General features: G+C 40.8%; 1 protein-coding gene across 5 annotated transcripts in view; it reads left to right on the top strand.

Annotated features, from left to right (window-relative positions):
* GRIA4 (glutamate ionotropic receptor AMPA type subunit 4) overlaps window positions 1-16,547 on the top strand; it is a 258,437-nt gene extending 241,890 nt beyond the window's left edge. Inside the window, exons 14-16 of one of the 5 annotated variants that reach the window (XM_076328209.1) lie at window positions 6,190-6,304; window positions 8,541-8,675; window positions 15,412-16,547. In XM_076328209.1, coding sequence (XP_076184324.1) covers window positions 6,190-6,304; window positions 8,541-8,675; window positions 15,412-15,576 — 415 coding nt within the window. In that variant the 3' untranslated portion in view covers window positions 15,577-16,547. Of the gene's footprint in view, window positions 1-6,189; window positions 6,305-8,540; window positions 8,789-15,411 lie in introns of those variants that run through there. The other 4 variants (XM_076328211.1, XM_076328210.1, XM_076328212.1 and 1 more) reach the window with 4 other exon arrangements.
* The last annotated feature ends 4,014 nt before the right edge of the window (window positions 16,548-20,561 follow it).

Here is a 20,561-nt window from a genome sequence, read left to right as displayed (position 1 = left end):
AGGGGTGTTTATTTAATTTTTTTTAAATGTCACAGGCAGGGAGTCACATCATTAAAATACCTCCATCTTCTTTACTCCTCTCAAACCTGCTGTGGTTGAAAGGTGAGATAAAAGCTAGGTAGCAAACTAAGGATGCTTTTCACTTACTTTCCCTGATTATCAGCCACTGGTGCTTTGAGTCACAAAGCAGGAAAGGGGAAGCAGCTCATGGCAAAGGGACAGGCAGGGCTTCACCAGGGAAATGTCTGGAGTGCTGAAGGAGCAAGTTTGGTGTGATGGCAAGTGACAGAAAAAGGAGTGGGGGGAAAAAGTAGAAAAGAAAGGCAAGGAGTGCGGTCCATGGAGAAACAGGGAAGATCTGTGAATGCAGGAGGGAGGAAGGAACACATTGCTGATGGAAATGAACAATAGGTGACACAAGCAGTTCAGGATGCAATAGAAAATATCGCGGGCAAGGCAGCATTAGCAAAGGATGGAGGACATGCTGGAGCTCAGCCTGTGGTCCTAGGACTATATACAGCCTGCCAGGAGCATTCATCTGACCTCAGGCCTGTTTCTTGCCATACTTTTTCCCAGGCACAGCTGAGTGAGTAGGCAGTACCAGTGCTCCTGGGAAGCCCCAGGTCTATCGTGCGCCTGCACTGCCCACGTTCAGTAGGACCAGGCTCATCATGGAGATGAGCGGGCATTACCATGCCTCTCAAATTCTGCATTGCAGCAGCATCTGGTCTTGTTTTTTAAACTACAGCTACTCTGACTCTCCAAAGTGTTAGTTAGCCATTTGTCATCTACAAAATCCATTTCCTTGTTCAGGAACAGTCTTGTAGGATCTGATCAATTGAAGTCAATAAGACCCTTTCTACAGAATTAATGGAGCTCTAAATATTTTAATTTTATCATTAGTGGAATAACCAGGACACCATGCACTGTTTGTTGTAAACCGGACAGCTACCAACAAGTCCTGAACTAAGCTCTTAAGCATCTCTAGCTAATACTTCTTTTCATTGTACGAATTTAAAAAGAACAAACCCTGAGCTTTGTTAGCAGCTCCAGTCCAAATTACAGGGCTTCCTACTGTCGTGCACGAGAATAAGAACATCCTCTTTTCCTGAAAGAATACAGCACCTGAGACTTGACTGATAACTGTGCTGTTACTATTTGAGATGCACTAGTCAGAATATGAGAGTCTAGACCCAGAATAACCCTTCATGATAGTACAGAGGCCTATAGAAATCGGGGAGTTTCATGAGAGCTCAGCAGTTCTCCAAAGGTTTGTGTTGCTCCTGTGAAACAAGATTCCTCCTACCTCCATTCTGTGCTCATAAAGGTCATCTCTAGCCTCCCCATTTATTGTTCCCTTTAAGGAACAATCTTCCAAAATTCAGAAAGACAGTTTGGAGAGCTGCCCTGTGTGAACCAGCTGTGGTTTAGTGACCTCAGTAACTAAGTCATGTTTGAAGATAAAACTGAGGTCTCCAAGTCGTTTGAGTGCTTTTGAAAGTATTACCTCAGATCTTAACTGTATGCCATCATAATTTCATGTGATGCATGGGGAAGTATTTAAACACAGTTTCTGCCACTCTGCTCCATTGTTTTTATAAAAGTGTGAGTGGAAGGAAGCTGTGATGATGGAGCTCTCCTCCAGTCTCTGCTGGCAGCACTTAGGAGAACACAGTGGCCCTTCTTTTTCATTCAGGATGAGACTGACCTTGCACTTAATTAATGGCTCTGCCATGAGTGGGTAATGAAAATGCTCCTAAAGCATACTTGTGATTGCATTTTTAAAATCCCTGTCTACCAAAATTCTGTATTGGTTGCAGAATCGCTCAGTATTGTAATTTAAATGCTATAATTGCCCATTCGTTGTCCTGAACACAACTAACTCAGAACTTCATTAATGCCGTTTTAAAGCACTGTGATTTTGCTGATGTTGCTGGCACAAGATCCAGCCAGAGGCTCTTAAAAACCAGCCCTTTCAACAGCAAGTGATTGATGACAGGATAGGAGGAAATGAGTAAGAAGCTGAAAGAGGAGGTAGAAGTGCTGAGAACATGATGAAAAGGGGGAAAACCAGCGTCCCTGTGCCCAGGTCGGGCTGCACCACCACTGACTTCAGCATGTGGGTGAAGAACAGGGTGTCCTGTGCTGTCACACAACAGTTTTGCACTGTGGCTACATGGGACAAATTTTTCTTCATATATAAAGGGTAATTTTAGTTATTATTTCTCATATATTATCCTTACATGAATTTGAGGCAGATGGATCCTGTTTATATATGACAAGGGAGATTCTTGGCAGCTGTACATTGGAAGAACTACACTGATTTTCACAAACTCTTCCAGTTTACTCTAGGTGAAGATTTAGCCCAACATTAGTAATTCAGGAATCACTAAACAACTTGAAAAAACCCCACATCTATAGTCATTTTCCATTGTAATATTAAGTATACAAGACTGAACTTGATGGGAAATTTAATTCTAAATGCTGGATTTATCCTCTGTATATGACTTAAGTACATTGTTCTTGCTCATGTACAGCAGACCATACTGATTTTTAGTTTCTGCCCCCTTTAATATCAGTGGGACTATTCACCAACTGATTGTGCAAGCAGTGTAGTAACAAGTTGTAGTCTCTTGAGTTCATGACTGACATGGTCAAAATGATGCTTACTTGGAAAGGATATTTTGAAAGAAAGGAAAGATGCCTAGGTAAGCGACTTGCCCTGAAAGCCAAGGTGATCTGGGCATTCATCTCCCATGGGAGCTGTTGAAAATCTCCTACTAAAATGAAAAAAAACAAACAAAACAAAGCCTAAAATACATGAAAATTCACTACACCTGCAATCACTTACTGTAATTGCAAACAGGTATATATGTTGCTATTCTGAAAAGCGTAAGAAAAAATCTTCCTTTTCCACTCTGCAGCCCCTCAGCCTGGGCTTCTCGTATTGGACCATATACATTTCCCATCGCAGCTGGCTGATCTAAAGTGGGACAAAAATCCTGTTCTGAAAGTGTAAAATATTTTAAAATTTAAATAGATTTAAAATATTTTTAAATTTAATTTTAAATTTAGCTCAGAGTGCTTCTCCCTCATCACAGCTAGGACTGTCTGAGGTGAGATGTAAAGGACATGTGATGTCTCATTCACACGGCCTTGCTAGGGCAGGCGAGAAAGTGAGGGGCAGAGGACAGGTTTCCCCAAGCTTGTGCAGCGCCTTGATTCAGAAAGTGTTTCATCAGAAATAGTGGAATGGAGAAACAAGCGCCTGGCCTCGGACACATCGCTGGCTGTATTTCAGTGAAAAGTGGGAATTGCCTCATCTATGCTGGCCATTGCCATTGCGTTCAGTTATATATTGAGGATAGCGTGGCAATTTTAAGCGTGAAATTGATTGCTTTTCCCAAAGGAAAACCCGAGAGCTTCCTCACAGAGATAATGCAGAAAGGATGACATTAAAGGAACTACAGCTGCAAAGAAGGAAAAATCCCTGCCTGTATCAGGCTTTATATACCTAAACTGTTAGTGCTGAACAAACAAGCAAACAACTGGGAGACATCTGTTTTCTGACTTGTCCCGGCTTGCTGCTGGTCTTGATAGTTCATATCAAGTCCTAATTATCACTTTAATCAGTTTAATCTGCAACAACTCCACAGGCTTCTGATTTTCCATGTGAGAACAGTACCTGGATGTCCCTTATCTTTGTCATAAACAGCCCCATTGCACTGCTGGGATTTAGGAGCACTGAAGTGTGGCTCAGTGCCAATGCATGACATGTTACAGATGACAGCTATCCAAATAATAATTATTTCGCACTTGTACTAGAAGCAAACAGAGGATCATATTGACAGGCAACTTGCCAGCATCCCAAACTGCTACCCACTCATTTCACAGCTGTGGGACTCTCATATTCCACTATCAACCTGCACAGCCTGCTGCCAGGAAGCCGGAAGACAAAATGTAAGTTTGAATGCTGGAAAAGATCAAGAAATAGTAGGCATTTTCTGTTCTAGAAGCAGAGTCTTCCATATGAATTAAATGTGTGGGATTTGGAAAGTGGATGAAGCATTTCCTTTACTTAAAGGGGTCACTTGAGAGTACCTGGGAATCCTCTCACCCAACTGTAGCTGTCAAAAACTGTCATTTCTCCGAGGCACCAAGGCTTTCTCAGTAGTAAATGAAAAGAGATGGGCATCTCAACAGCATGCTTCATCCTTTGTTAAAACTGGTATCTAAGCCCACCTTTTGGAGGTATCTATCTTTTTCCCTTAACTGCAGGGAGGCCTAGAAAGGCAGCCAAAGCTTGGGGCATAACTTATGGGTGAAAGAACTGAGGTGAGGCGCATCCCCCCCTTTATATATATATGCAAAGAGCAATCAGAATGTATGAAAAGACAGGATCCCTAAAGCTAAGAGTAGCATATGAGGTTCAGGAGCTGTTATTTCTGTATTAAATATATATATACAAACATGCTGTTGTGGTTTAACCCGGCAGGCAGCTAAACACCGCACAGCTGTTCACTCACACCACACCTCCCCCCACAGTGGGATGGGGAGAGAATCGGGGAAAAAAAAAGAGTAAAATTCATGGGTTGAGATAAAGACAGTTTAATAGGACAGAAAAGGAAGGGAAAATAATAATAATAGTAATAATGATAAAAGAATACACAAAGCAAGTGATGCACAGTACAATTGCTCACCACCCACCGACCAATGCCCAGCCAGTCCCCGAGCAGCGGCCCCCCCGGCCAGCTTTCCCCAGTTTATGTACTGAGCATGACGTCACATGGTATGGAATGTCCCTTTGGCCAGTTTGGGTCAGCTGTCCTGGCTGTGCCCCCTCCCAGCTTCTCACTGGCACATGCACAAATATATTAATACATAAGCATGTGGGGATTTCCAGTTAAACCAGTTATAGAGTGCAACAAGCCCCTTTTCTCTTTCATAGTAACTATTTTAGTAGGTTCAATTACACTATACTAATTAATGCTTGCACTGGTTATTTATTTATTAAGACTTGGATTCATGAGTTAACACTTTAGCAATGCATGGATTATGGTGTATAATAAGAGATAAATTTTCCCATAGGAATCTGCTGGCACACACAGGTCCTATGTCATATAACATCACCAGAAGGCTATCTATCACATGCCATTTCTCTTTATCTACCTCCTTCTCTGATATATATTGTATTTTCATGCACACCTGCACATAAATAGATACCCATATGCCTACCACATTAAGAGGTGGACAGTCAATGATTCAAAGTGGAAAGTAGATAAAATAAGCCTGTTAATCATTTCATAGGTTTTTAGAGAATTAACTGGTACAACTGCATGAAGTGGGGCATTACCATAATAGTCTGAGATTATTCACTGAGTTTAAGTAACTTCAGTGTAAACCCATAGCAGTTCATGACTTTGAGGCATCAAATTAGGTTTCATCTCAATATGAAACTCTGTTCCATCACCCACAGCAAATACCACTAGTAAGAGAAGGCATTCCAAGTAGTAATTTATCATCAGCCTGGGACCTTTGAAAGACTTATGTGGATAAGTGAGATTTAAGGAAGAACTTTGAATTTGAAAAGAATGTTGAAACAGGCAATGAATATGAAAGATTGACCGTCATGTTCTTCTTAGCTGAGGATAAGGGCATCGCAGCTCTCCCCCTAAGTTCTCTGCATGCAGACCTCCTGATTACAGGTCTGTGCCAAGTGGTTATGAGCAGCAAACTACATGAAGCATCTCCGTTCTCTTGCCAGGATAATTTTGAGGGCAGTAAATGAAATACCTATAGCCAAGCCGTATTATTAGTTTGTATGCATACAAACTAAAAATAGATTGAAAGCAAGGAACACAAATGAATATGTTTCTTAAGTCGTATATCCAGTTGTATTATATATGTCTCTGAAGCGTATGTTGTTAATATGTCTAAGCCAATAGTTTTGGGTTCACAGTAATTGCATACTATTTATTTACAAATCTTCCCCAGCAGTATGTGCCTGTTACCTAAAGCGATGGAGCAGGTCCCGGTCATATGTCTGTCTCTAAACCTGGGCCAACAGTACATGACATAGCACCCACTGTGGCCTCTGCTCTGTCACTTTGCAATGCGATTCTATGTAGTTTTACTTGAATAACATAAAATAACATATATAATGTTATTTATGTTATTTTCCACGTGAAGAACTCCTGTAAACCTTGCCGTTTTGAAACTCAGTGAGGCAGGCGTCTTAGACAAGCTGAAAAACAAATGGTGGTACGATAAAGGTGAATGTGGACCCAAGGACTCTGGAAGTAAGGTCAGTCGCTGCAGTTCGGGACCTACTATTGTGTTCACAAAGCAGTAAAGGAAGTAATAAACAAAATGACTTAGTAATAAAATAAGCAGCTGTAGACACAGAACGAATCAGCTTCGCCCCATCTTGAGGGGGGTCACACTTTAATTTAAAGAAGCACTATTGCTTTTTAAAGTCTTCACTGATATAAATCACCAAACATCATCCTGCGTATTCAGGGCACCTGTTGAAGAGTTACAAGGCAGTTTTTTGGTTTTGGGGGAGGCAGGTTGGTTTAGTTGTTTCCTTCCTTCCTAGGGGGGGTGGACTTTCCCCATTGACTACTTAGGAAATGTCCCTTCACGCCTTCTCCTTTCGGAGCTGGCCTCCCTCAGCGATTTTCTGAAAAGGGGAAACACTAGTGGGAAGGATTGCCTTTCATCGCTGCCCAGGGTGGCTGTGCCTGGCTCCCTTTGGGAAGGCTCCTTGAGAAGCCAAGGAAGACTTAACTTGAGCTTTGAAGTGAAAGGCTTCGATAATTAATAGCTTTCTACAGCTTCCAGTGTTTACCCTAGTCCATTCCCAAACAGTAATCCTGACAGCTCCAGGGAGTGGTGCCTTCTCTATTTCTCTCTATTTGTGGACAAACACATCAGCTTTTCTGATGGCTGGGAAGCACCACAGTCAGTGCCAGCCCCTGTATTCGGGGAGTCTGAAATTTCTTCACCGTGCCTGTCTCCGTGCCAGCCTGTGCTGTCCAAAGCTAAAAGGAAAGCGTGACAGGCAGTGACTGCTTGCTGCCTGCGTGCCCTGACAGTTACCCTGCTGGATAGTGGGTAAAATTAACCTGGGAAACAAGCTTCCAACACATTTTGCTTTTTCTAGCAAGTGCTTTGGAAAAAGGAGTGAAAAGCAGTTAAGAGGGTGGCAGAGTACCTGTAAATGACAGCTGAGAAAGCCTCAAACCACCTGTGTTAGGTCAGGTCTTTCTCAGTCCTGCCTTCTCCTTGTTTGCAAGCACCATGTTAGCAATCACCACCAGAGGAACAGAGTCAGCTCCAATATATTCAGAGTCCTCTTAGCCAGCTAAAAAGAGACGGACAAAGCAGAACCCAGCTATAAGCACCAAACACCTCTATACTTACATGGGAATTGTTACTGTGCTAATCTACTGATTACACAATAAATAGTGCCTCTTTAAATTAAACATGCAAATGTTTTGCATTCTTCGTAAGTTAAAATTTCGTAGAGATTACAATTGGAAGTTAAGTACTCTCCGTACTTTAGGTAAAGATTATATAGTCTGCGTAAGAATAAAGCTTTATAAGTATCTTAAGGCACACGATGTATATGAAAGTCAATCCTGAGAGTTCCTTGAGAACTGTGCTAAAAATGCACATAGATTTCAAATCAAAAAATATGATTCATAACTAAGCAGTGAAGTATAGAGAAATGTAGAACAGTTATTTACTACAGTACGTCCAAGAAGGTGATCATTTATAAAATGATGCATATTTAATAATTTGCTAAAGAAACTTCTCATTGTTGTCTAAATTACGAATAATGTGTAAGATTTCAGAAATTTCTATTTAAAATGGTGCTATTACTGAGCCTTAGTAGTCCATGGGCATGTTCCAGAACTGTATCTTTAATAAAATGAAAACAAAATACAATAATCGGTAAGAGGCAAATATATCATGATGTGTATGGTACAGTGTGCACTTTCAAAGGAAGTGTTTGTTCAAAGAAATAACTTAAGCCTCACATGTTATTTTCACCTGTTGTTTAAGTATCAGAAACTCAGTCTGGATCTTTTAAATTAACAGCAATGCCTACCACAAGTACAATTACTGTTTTCGTAAAGATCAAGCAGAGTCTTGTCTGATGTAAATGGATTTCTAAGCTTTTAAAGAGTTTTATGTAAATGCAGTTTTGTATCAGTGCTAAAATGTCCCCTAAAGAGAGCTAGACGTGTCATTGTTTAATTCTCCACTTAGTGGAAGTAATGCTTTGCAGTAAGCAAGCAATGACATCCTGATATGTTGGCAATATACTTACAATATTTTTTATGCCGACCAGGAAAATTAGGGGCTTAAAATACATTTTATAGATCCAGATAGGTCAAATTTTGTGTAAACAACTGCCATTTAATTTCAGCTAAACATCGTTATTTATTTCTATTTCCAATATTTTAATGTGTAGCTTGTGCTCCTGGGGGGTCTGGTTTCCGGGGTTAACTGTGTCGCTTCTCTTTCCCCAGGACAAGACGAGTGCCTTGAGTCTCAGCAACGTTGCTGGAGTCTTCTACATTCTGGTTGGAGGCTTGGGCTTGGCAATGCTGGTGGCTTTGATAGAGTTCTGTTACAAGTCCAGGGCAGAGGCGAAACGAATGAAGGTGGCAAAGAGTGCACAGACTTTTAACCCAACTTCCTCGCAGAATACCCAGAATTTAGCAACTTATAGAGAAGGTTACAACGTATATGGAACCGAAAGTATTAAAATTTAGGGGTAGGACTTAGGGCCTACTACAGTGAGTGGGTGATGCATCTTGTAACGCAGTGTTGTGACATGTCTGTCTAGTGGTGCTTGCTTCTGAACAGAGCTTTATATTTTGGAAAACTTCAGTGCAAAGTGGTTCAGTTTTTTTGGCTGCAGATGTACAGTATACTATTCTATGTTGCTAATAGACATCTGCATTGCAAGGAATTTTTAACATAAAAAATACATTTTTAACAACTCAATGTTGTCGAATCAGTTGGGAGATGACAATTATTTGAAATCATAAAATATATATTCAGAGGGCCAGTGTTTAATTACTTGATTGGCCAGTCTGTTTTCCTAAAGGTTTGCACTCTACTAGTAACAAATTGCTGTAAGCCTTTATTATTCGATGTTGGCCCTAACTGGGACTTCGTTATAATCAAGATTTAGGATAGGCGACGTCACTGAACCATAGTTAACCTAACAGAAGGCAAGGCACCGTTACAAGAAGTCTTAAATGTTGTTTTACCTTCTCTCCCTCCTCCCCACCCTATTCCTTCACCCTCCCTTTGATACATGTTTTATGCTAATTGTGTGGCATTTTTTTCACAATATCCTGCTTCAGGTCAACCTTTGCCCACTATAGTAACTGCAAAAAGTCACTAACCAGTGAATAGACCTTGATTATTGTCCTCAGCTTTCAGTAATGCACCCCCTTACCTAGCTCAGGACTAGTGTATTTTAGATGTTCACGCAGTGATTTTGGAGAGTGAACCGCTGATGTTGCCGAGCTGCATCCTGCGTAGTTCCCCTGAGTAGGCATGCAGGGATGGTTTACTAATGTACTTTTTCTCATCCGTGCAGTGAGTATCTTGCCAACTAATCATTAGTCAAATCAACTCTCTGACCTTTGGAAATGGCACGTAACAGCAAATTGAGCTTCTAAATATAACTTTTACATAGCTCCCAAGCTATACTGGCTGCTTTATAAGTGAAGGTGCAGCTAGGACCCTGCCCTTTCGTGCTACCTAGAGCTCCCTTGCCCTTGCAAATAGCAAGCCACATGTCTCTTCTGTTAACAAAAAGCTTGAGGTACATTTTCCTGAAATCACTGAGCCATCCCTATAGTGGAAGAAACAAAAATTTAGGGAAAGGAGATGAAGAATATAATTTTTACGTTGCCACCTAGAAAAATTTTTGGAGGAAACAACTGGAGATACAATTACTATTTTTTATTTATTATTTATATAGCGCTGGAGTACACGGCGCTGCACAATAGGTGAAGTGTGCCAAACACATAACAGGTCCCTGTCCCGAGGAGCTTACAGTCTAAAGGCACAGCCGGTACAATACCGAACCATACAGTACAGAGCAAACACAGAGTGAGCAGAGAATGGTGTTTGAGCATGATAGCTGGAGCGCTGCAAGGAATAGGTGGGTTCTCGGGGGGGCGAGGGAGGGGGCTTGGCATACACTGGCTGGGAAACTATCCCAAACATACTGTTGTGTGCAGTTTTCTTTTGTTCCCTGTTGTACAAGGAGTCATGACCCTAGGTATATTTTAATTGTAACAGAGCTGCATAATTTCCCCATGTAAAAAAAACAGTCTTAGCTGTGCACTTTGTTCACTAGTGAAAATGTGAGGCATAGTAGGTGTCAGGGGGACTCCAAGAGTATAGGCCAGTGTTCATTACTGTGAACTGGGAATCGGGACTTCCAGATGCTAATATTAATCTCCCAAGTTCACCACCTACTGTCAGTAATAAGGGTCTTAAAAAGAAATAATCCTGTGCAAGTAATTGTGCAAAATGCAAATGAAGAGATATTTTTCCTTTAAATTCTTTAGTGATGTGCCCACAACTGAGAGTGTCCCCAGGCTGGTATAAAAGTAAGAGTCTCAGAAAACTTATTCCTTATGAAGTTTACAGGGTGCAATGCATCCAAACCATAGTCTTAAAGAAAGCAAACAAAAAACCAAAGCTTTCATTCAAATACTGACCTGCCCCAAACTGGCTTAGCATGCTAAACATGGCATGACTTGACAATCCTCTGAGTTCCCACCCAGCTCTGTGATTCCAGTGCAGCAAACACTATGATTACAATTGGAGAATTTATTTTAGCCTTACTGTTTTCTTGAAATAAAAATTAGGGCTAACGGAGTTTCATTTTTTAAGGAAAGATCATAAGTACCTTTCTCTAAAGTTTGGATTTTGTGGAACCTGTTGCAACACAGAGATGAATTCTTATAGGAAAAAATACACAAAAAATGTCCACGTTGCATTTTATTTTATTGAAAATTCATGTTTCGGTCAGTCAAAACTTCTGATAATCTCTTAAAAACATTTTAGGGCGCAGACATTTAAAAATTCACAGAAAAATAGAAATAACTAGGATTTCGAGCAAATATTTATAGACTTCTGAAATTCTTCATTCTACTTATTTGCTGTAATATTTACCTGAGAAATTTCAGCGTGTGAACTTCTTATAAAAATGCGTATGCTTATATGTGGAAGACTGCCAAGGTCCAGCCATCCTCTCCTGGCAATACTTGGCCATCCCTAGGCACACAGGCAGCGAGGGGTTACCTGTGTGCCATGCTCTGTACAGGGTGACTATGCCGTCTGTTCGTACACATGCTAGTCATAAACCCCTGTTAGCTGGCAGCAGAACAGAGCCCGCAACACTGGTTACACATATTTCTGCAGACATATGTCTGTCTTATGCATTTCAAAACCTTTGATATGTTTATTTATCCAAGGAGTAAAGGGATCGTATTGGGACTAAAACTTGCTAATATGGAAAGATGCTTGGCGGTTCTAACCTGCATGAGTAACCGACATGCTGACTTTTTAAGCTAACATCAAATAGTTTTAATAGTATATGTTTTAAACTAATGTAAAATACCTTAAATAACCCACTTGACAACTAATATTCATCACCATGTTTTTTCTTTTAGTTTAATCCAGTCAAAAGTGAGTTGCCTCAGGGAAATTCACCTGCCTGTGAGACAGCAGAAAATGAAAATGTAGGACTAGTCTGTATGTGTGGACTAGTCTATATTGTAAAGGACTAGTCTGTATGATAAAGGACTAGTCTGTACACGTGGGATAAAGACATTCAGAAGGGATGACAGGCTATTGCGTCTGCCGAAGGCAGGGAAGGAAGTTTGCTTTAATGAGGGAAAACAATCCCTTCCTCTTCCCTGTCCAAACTGGGCAGCAGTTTTCCATTTTCGTGTATCAGTACTAAGCCCTTAGTACACTAGTTGAGCTGATGCCGTGAGAACAGTGCGGAGCCTAACAGCCTTCTCTCCAGCTGCCCTAGGGAAAAGCCCTACTGAGTTCCTCACCCCAAACCCATAGGCTTTCGAAGGGATTGTCCCAGTATCCAGCCAGCCACCACCACCGCCTCTCCGTGGCCGCCTCAGTGGGCCATGAAGCTCATGAACCAGCTTCCAGTTCAGCTGCCTTCAGCTGCCTTCTCTTGCTCTCCCATCCCATGCTGTTGTTTATAATTAACAAAATTAATTACAAAACTACAAAAAGCAATGAAAAAATTATGAAATTAATTACAAAAAAGGTGAAGTGCTACAGGATGGCTCAGTAAATGTGTAATGCACTTATTTTGACTTGTATACTTCCAATTTCATATTCAAGATAGAAAAATTCATTAAGAGTTCATCTTGTGCCAAAGATACCTCCATGTGTCCCAGGTGCTCGAGGAGTCTGAACAACAAAAGAACCCACACAGGCTAGGATATTTGTATTATATAGATACCAGTTTCTTAAATTACCGTTTCCCAATAGGAACAGAGCAGTCAGTGTTTTCACGTGATCAATTCCACAACTAATTTAATCAAAACTAATGAAAAATTTTAAAATACATTATCACTATTAACTGCATTCGCTTACCACACAGAGACTTTCACAATTTGGGTAATATTCAGAGTAAATACCAAGACTTTTCCCTCTCATCCCAGCCTCTCCTAAAACTGTTTCTGCAGCCAGGCCATAAATCTGAAATTGTAACAGCACAGTTAAGCAGAGTATTAGCCTGGCTTATTACCTATAGCGTAGTTTAAAATATAACACGGAAGCTTACCTGGTTACTTGGCTTTATGGCACCTTCCCAAGTACAAGTTTGACCTGCTTCTCCTGGCTTTGTTAACTGTCTGGGTTGTTTCCGTGGTGCGTTGCTGAGTTACTGTTAATCTCTGCCGTGAGAAGAGGGGAGTTGTTTTATTGCAGCTTTTTCTGTTATTCTGTGGAAGGCTGCTGAAAAATTGTTTGTTATTCTCATTTGATTTTTTTTTTTAGGTGGATCCCTTTTTACTGTCTTTCTGTACTGAGTGTGTTGTCAATGGCCAGAAAGCTATGTAGACTGAGCTACAAAACCACAGTTACGCATAATTCGTATATCCCATATAAATCTGAGTTCTTTCTCAGATTTCCCAGTGGCAAACCCTGAATGGCCATGAACAGATAGCTGATCAAAGTGATGGAGAGATGGTGGTATATAATGATGACTTTCTGGGAAGTTTAGCACATAGCTAAGCTGTCCCTTTTCCACCCACGTTTGCATTCTGATCTGGTTTGGACTCTCATCCCTCCCCAAAACTAAAGCACCGTTGTTTTTTCTTGCCATTGACCAAAACATGTTCTGTGTATTTCTGCAGGCAGTTACCAGTCCTCGACATCCATTTGCAATGGGACTCTGGACATGCACTATGTGGAGCTACACCACATTGCATTGTGTCTGTGCTTTGCAAATGCATGGATTTTTATTTGCTGCTGGGGAGTAGTTGAGATTCTTGGTACTGTATGGGCCCAGGTCCCCACTCCCTCATTACCTCTCTCTCTTTTTATATCTAGCTGTTGAATTAGGTCAAGGTATGTTTGGTAACAGTCCCTGTCACAGAGTACTGTGGCAGCAGGGAAACTGTTCAAAGGGTGACTTTGGACATTGCAATTGATGATTATCAGAGCCAAGGTTTTTCAGCGTAAGGGGAATGCTGTAACACCCTCTGTAAGCTGAGGCCTTTTCCTGAATTTGGCTGCTTGTGAGGGCTGAGGTTTTCAGGGTAATTGATTTGGAAAGTTGCTTTTACATCCAAGCTCCGACTGTGCCACAACAGCAGCTGTACTTTAGAGAGCTCTTTTCTGAAGGAGCTACTGATAGCAATGCAATATTAGACTGGTGCATTTTCACAGAAATGCACCCAGAAGCAGTGGAAACGTTTGGGAGTTTTAAGGAATCTCCCTCATCCCTATACACACACTCTCATATATAAAATTAACTTCAGCCATATATAAAATTAACTTCAGCATATCAAACACCAGCTCAGGATTTCACTGCTACCTCGGAAGGAGAAACTGGGCTCAGAGGGACAAAGTTCTAAATGCAGAGATCAGTAATAAAATACAGGCAAATAAAATGATTTTTATGATGTTGGTCATCCCTTTGCTCCTATGTGAATGCACCCTTCTGTCTCTCTTTTTCCAATTGGTGTTTCAGATTGCATCCCTGCACACCAATTACATGGGTTAGTTGCATAGACTATAGCTTCTGCTGACTAGAAATCAGGCTTCCCCACTAATTAATATCTTAACATGGTATCTTTGAGATCTGTTTCAACCCAGCATAGTTTGGGTGCCTATTGTTTCAAGTGTCCTTGCTACATTGGTTGACCTTAGACGCCTCCCCTAATTTTAGTCATCTGGAAATCATTTAGTCTAAACTAGTCATCTTGGCTTTTTCTATCATCACATGAGAGAGCTCTTTTAGATTAGGTTACTGATTTTTGGATGACTAAAGATAGATGGCATAACTACATTTTTTTTTTTTTAACAAATCCAAATTTTTTGCTTGAGTCAATTAGTCCCTAAACAAGATATTTTGTTTTGATTTACCTGAAAGTAGAGATTTTGAGATAACAAAAATGTAAACCTTCTTGTGGAAAATTTAGACCTAACGTAGAAAACTATAGAAAATTGTATAGAAAATTGTAAAGTACATTTCCTTTGAAAGTTCCCACCTTCTCTAATTGTAGGAAAATATATATATGAAAAGAGATTTGAGGACAGTTCTCAGATTTACTGATACTAAATTTGTGCACTGTGAAAAGAAATAATAATTTCTTTAGATTTGATCCATGGAATTATCACAAAGATAGCTGATATAGCTATTGCAATTTATAAACAATTTTCAGTAGTTATATTTTATCTTGACATTCCTAGTTGAAAGTCTAAACCTATAAACACCTGTGCATGACTTTATTCACAGATGGTAATGCTTTCAGGCTCATAAAAGGTCTTGATTCTCTTTTCACTGTATATAAATGTAGTTTGAAGCAGTTTAGAGGAAGATATTGCCTCTTCTGTTAATTTCTTGATCAAATTTGGATTTTATATTTAAATCAATAATGATTTATTGTAATGAAATTTACCCTCAGAATTGCTAGTCTTTTTTCCGCTAGTAGACTTAAATGCTACATATTATATTTATGATGATTACTATTATTATATTTAATGTTAACATGAAAAAATGCAGATGTCTAAAATTTGATATTTTGGTGTTTGCTGTGTCCAGGTTTGTTGAAGGACAGAAACATTGTAACACTTTCCTCTTTTCTCCTTTTTTTTCAAACCTAGCTTACCTTTTCTGAAGCCATAAGAAACAAAGCCAGATTATCCATCACAGGGAGTGTGGGAGAAAACGGACGCGTATTGACTCCCGACTGCCCGAAGGCCGTGCATACTGGAACTGCAATTAGACAAAGTTCAGGATTGGCTGTAATTGCATCGGACCTACCATAAAAACCAAAAAAATAATTGAGTGCCTTAATCAAACTGTGTTGGTGACTGATGGGAACACAGCACAGACTGTAACGACATGGGAGTGTCATTGATGAACTAATAATTTGGCTGAGAAAGGGAAGTACGTCCAAATGCGCCAGACATCATCAGCAACAATGTGTGCATGAGCTCAGCTCGGAAACCCAAACTCAGATTTTATATCAGGAAAATTCATAATTTAGTTTTGTTGGGGGGAGGGGGCTGGGAAGGGTGTATTAACAGCAACAAATTTCACTCGAGTGGACTTAAAACTAATAAGACTTGCCAATTTAGCGCATTAAACTGTGAAGAACATGCTCAGAAAGGACAACATTTTGGTCTTTGTCTTGACAAAGAGAGAAAAATAGCTATAGAAGTCAATGAACATGCTAACCTGTGTCTCCAGAACATCAATATGTACAATGGAACAATACTCAGCTGTTCAGCTGTAGAAATTAATCACTAAACTGTGATAAGAAAATAATAAATATGTAAATCCTGTGAACAAATAAAGAAATTATTTACATTTTCTTTGAAAAAAGAGGAATATTGAAACATGCTTGCTTTTTAACTGATGTAAATTCGGTAGAGGACAACACAATTCTTTTTTCTAACCATCTTAGGGAACAATTCATTGCAATAATTGATATAAAATGTCATCACTGTAATAAAATTCAGAGACTTTTTTTTTATAAAAGCTGTTGGTCATCCTCTTGTTTGCTGTTACCTTCATTCTGTTCCATCATTCCGTGTTCCACAGATTTGCATCTGTCTAATACAAGAAGCAAAATGATAAAATGTTTAGAGTACGTCATCAGTCTGCAGTGTAGAATCAAAAGAGACTACGGGTCACTCATGTTACAGATATTATTTATAATCTTGTTCTGTGTAAGAAACTGTGGTTTTTGTACCCACCAAAAAGAATAAAACAACAAACGTTCTTATAATATCGACAGAGCTTGAGTTGTTTTCTGATCATTAGGGATGTCACCTGGAAAATAGAATAAGGTGGTTCATTTCTTACCACAGGATGCAGGACCTTATCGGAGACAGTCTGAGTCCCTGCACATTTGTGAAGTGCTTTTAAGTCCTTAGAGAGGAGGGACTCGAAGCTGTCAAAGTATTGTCATGATTATTCACTAGGTATTTTAGTACTAGTCACTAAAACCCTTTCTGAGAGGTTAGGGAACCATTTAGTGATAGGGTTTGTTCTCTGGGTATGTCAAGGGATGAGATACCAGGGATCAGGAAAGTTCAAATGACAGTCTTTCAGACTGATGTGATAGACTCAGCGTGCTTGGTACCCAGCAACCTCAGTTTTTGTCAGCCAGCCTTTCAGTGGCACGCCAGGGAAAGGCTAGCAGGCACCATTTGAATAAAAGCCAAATATCAACAGGAGCAGGCATGTCTGTAGGTGCAAAGTTGTAGCAAGTCTCTTCTGCCATGGTCATTCTCCTTGGCCACACTAGATACTGCAGTGGTCTCCAAATCCAGAGAGTATTGCCACCAGTGTAACAGCTCCATGCCAGAGCCCAGACGGCAAATCAGATCAAACCTGGATTAGTCATAGCTTCTAATGCCCTCGTGATTTTGCCAGGCCCATGAGGGGTCATGTTCAGATGGCTTACATTTCACCAAAGCCTCCTTGGCTGGTGCTTCTCTCAGCCCCCAGGGCTCCAGGCCCTCACAAAAGGGAGTGTGGGTGCAGGGTGGAGCCTAATGCTGCCAAAGGATGACCAACCCTCACAACTGCAGCAAAGGATAACCAAACAAAAGCACTACTAAGGTGATACCCATCCTATGTGATACAGACATCTACAAAGTACCAAAGCAGGTGTTAGCTTCAGTTGAGGTATCGACAACATAGATACAAATTTCTTACCTCAAATACTCTAGACACCCTTTATAGTTACTGGAGGGAAATAACCAATGAGAGTGAATGACTTCATCTTAAAGTAGACATGAAAACATCAAACTGCTGAATCACAGCAGCAAGAGCCTGTATCTTTCCACTGACTATAATCTAGGCTGAGGGCAACCAGTTCTTATACAGAGCCTGACAGTGCAGTCAAAGGTGAAAATAAGATGATGCTTACCCCTAAGGCACAATGACTATAAAGTGTGCAGGGGTCTTAGAGAAAAAGACACATAACAGTACAATGAATCACCGTGACTAAACTTACTTTATATTCTTGTTTCACTGGCATGTTTAGCTCATTCATGAGTTACTGTGAACTGTTTGTGTTTCTGTGGCTGGAATGGTGAGTGTTCTGGTTTTTCTCCAATTTGAGTAAAGCTGGGAGCTCCCTCTCAGACTTCTTTTTACAGCTGAATTTAAAAAGCAACTTCTGGATTGTTATTTTAAAAAAAAAAAAGGAAAAAGGAAAAAAAAGTGTTTGTCTTGATTGTTCGTAAAGTAACATATTAGAGGCTGAACAAATTGGGAGGCTGAGTGTGAAGGATGCTGTCTATTTTGTTCTACTGCGTATGTCTGTTTTTCCAGGAGCTCATCTTCATCCTTTCCTCATTCAGGACTGTGAGCAGTGCCAGTGCTGTCCTGGGATATTCTACTGTCTTCCAGTGTTACTCCTCTTACATGCTCCCCTGTCTCTTTAATGCACTACAGTTATTTTTCAACTTCAGTAAACGGCCCATCACTGCAGTTAGGAATGTCACTCCATGGAGCCCATTCCTAATTGCCTAAGTCAGGTTTCCACTTGGCAACGAGACCCCTAAGTCCTTTGAGATGTCTTGTCCAGTGTCAGTAACTACCGAGGATCCCCACTGAGAGGATTCACAATTGAGCAGCAGGAGCAATGCAGCCGCCGAGCAGCATGGCCGTGGAGTGGCGTGACGCACCAAGGGCATGCAGCCAGCGGCCACAGGGGGGAATCGTTGCATCCTCTCACCACTTCCAAGCCTTGCCCTTGGCAAGGCAACGCTTCGCTCAAAGAAAACTTGGTCGGATGAGGTGAAGAGGAAACTGTGACTTTGCCGATGCCTGTCATAAAATACCACTGATATAAAACAAAAAAAAAAAAAAAAGGAAACTGGATGGGAAAATGCTACAGCAGAGAGAGTTGACTAGAATTCAGGTGGTTGAGAAAGCAGTCTCAGAGTATCAGTCTGCTCTCTCCACAGTAGCTTACTCTGTTGTCTTACTCCAAGGGGGTAACTGTCACAACTGCTATGGCCATCTTCACATATCTTAGCCGCCCCTCTGACATTTTTTCTTTTGCTTTTCCCCCTTCTCCTGAAACACTCATTTCTCACTTCTCTCTGTATCTTCCCCCCATCCTTTTGAAGATCAGTGCCAGAAGTCACCTTCCTCCCATGTGTAGGAAATATGACCCAAAGGAGGAGATCCCTTCCTCAGGTCAGGTTCAGGAATGCCATGGTCTCCATTCCTATGAGTATGAGGGTCTGAGGCTCCGAAAAGCAGCAGAGCAGCTCCTGGCAGCTGCTGGGCTGCATCCCGCCTTCCCAGCACAGCGGTCACGGCTCTCCTTCATCCTCCCCCCTTGCTCTTTCTTTGGCCATCTCCATCTAGCAGCTTCATGGCAATGACTGGCTCAAAGGGAGAAAAAATAAGCAAAGGAGGCTATTAATTAAAGGAATCTATTAATATTGAGGCATTTAGTCAAATATCATCCATATTTTTCCAAGATTTTGCCCTCAAAAAGAATACAGGCAACAGAACCTGACCCATATTCCTTCACATGGGATGCCCCAAGCCATACTGTCTGGCCTCCAGTTAACGGTCCAGAAAGTGTCCCATCAACCTTGAGTCATATCTGCCAGTCCCAAAGGTATCTTGATCACCACAGAGAATCAGAAAGAGCACAGGATAGCCATATGTGGGCAAATGAATTGAGGGTGGTCAAAAGAGTGATTCTGATCAACTAAAGACTCATTTCTTCTGCATAAACCTAGGCATTTGGAGTCACTTGGGATGCCTTTGAGTATCCCACCTAGTCGCCTACTACAAGTCCAGAAAAGCATGAGTTTCCTGTAGATCCTGGGTCAGATCTAAGAGCCCCGTGCAGATGTCTCAGATGGCCTAAGGCATCTCAAATGGTACCAGGTACCTGTGGGAGAGTAACTGAATTGTGTCCTATAGTCTGTTCAGCTGAGTTGTTTTCAAGCCTCCATTGACTGGATCTCCATGGAGTATGAAAAGACCTTAAACACATAATTTTCCTATAGACATCTACATTTAGCTATCTTAATGATGAACTGAATGATACATGTATTTATCTGTCTCTAAAATAATTTCAGTTTTGATGTAACCAAGTGCAACTATTAACATTAATACTTACAACAATATTAGACTTGTCTGCAAAATAAGTGTCCTCTGAGCTGGTGTGAATCATACTGTAGGACAAGCCTGCTTTGATGTTCACTGTTATATTAGTTGGTTTTTGTTCTACTCATTCAATCCTCCCACACTGGTGGTGTATTCTATTAAACACCTATTAAATTCAAAATCAGTACAGACTTGCTGTGTTGTCTGAGGACCTCACATGCAAAATTAGTCTTACACAACCACTTGTTATTGCTGAATTTCACCTAGAGACTATCCTGGGAGCTGAATGTACATATTCTGAGTTGAATTTGTCTCAGTGCAATTGAGAACAGAGCCTGGGGAAAGGAGTACAACTTTATACAACTGGTTGTAATCATCGTGTGTGGTGAAGGAGGACAGTGGTACCTGTTCACCTCTGCTCCTTAGTAATTCTGTACTGGCTACTGCCCTGATAGGATGTCAGAATGAAGAGCAAATATTCTTTAACTTGGTGTAGAAACTCCAGTGTTTTTCTGCCATGTCAAAGTGTAAGCAGGCATTCATCCCTGACTAGACAATTACAGCAGAAGGGAGCTCCTAAAGCTCTCAACTGGAAGAATGTACCTACTACACTAATGCCAAAAGCAAGAAAAGAAGGGCAGCCTGCAAGGAGCTGCAGAGA

Source organism: Aptenodytes patagonicus, chromosome 1 (genome assembly GCF_965638725.1).
Source record: "Aptenodytes patagonicus chromosome 1, bAptPat1.pri.cur, whole genome shotgun sequence".
NCBI classification, from domain to species: Eukaryota; Metazoa; Chordata; class Aves; order Sphenisciformes; family Spheniscidae; genus Aptenodytes; species Aptenodytes patagonicus.
This window is presented reverse-complemented; position numbering and strand designations above follow the sequence as displayed.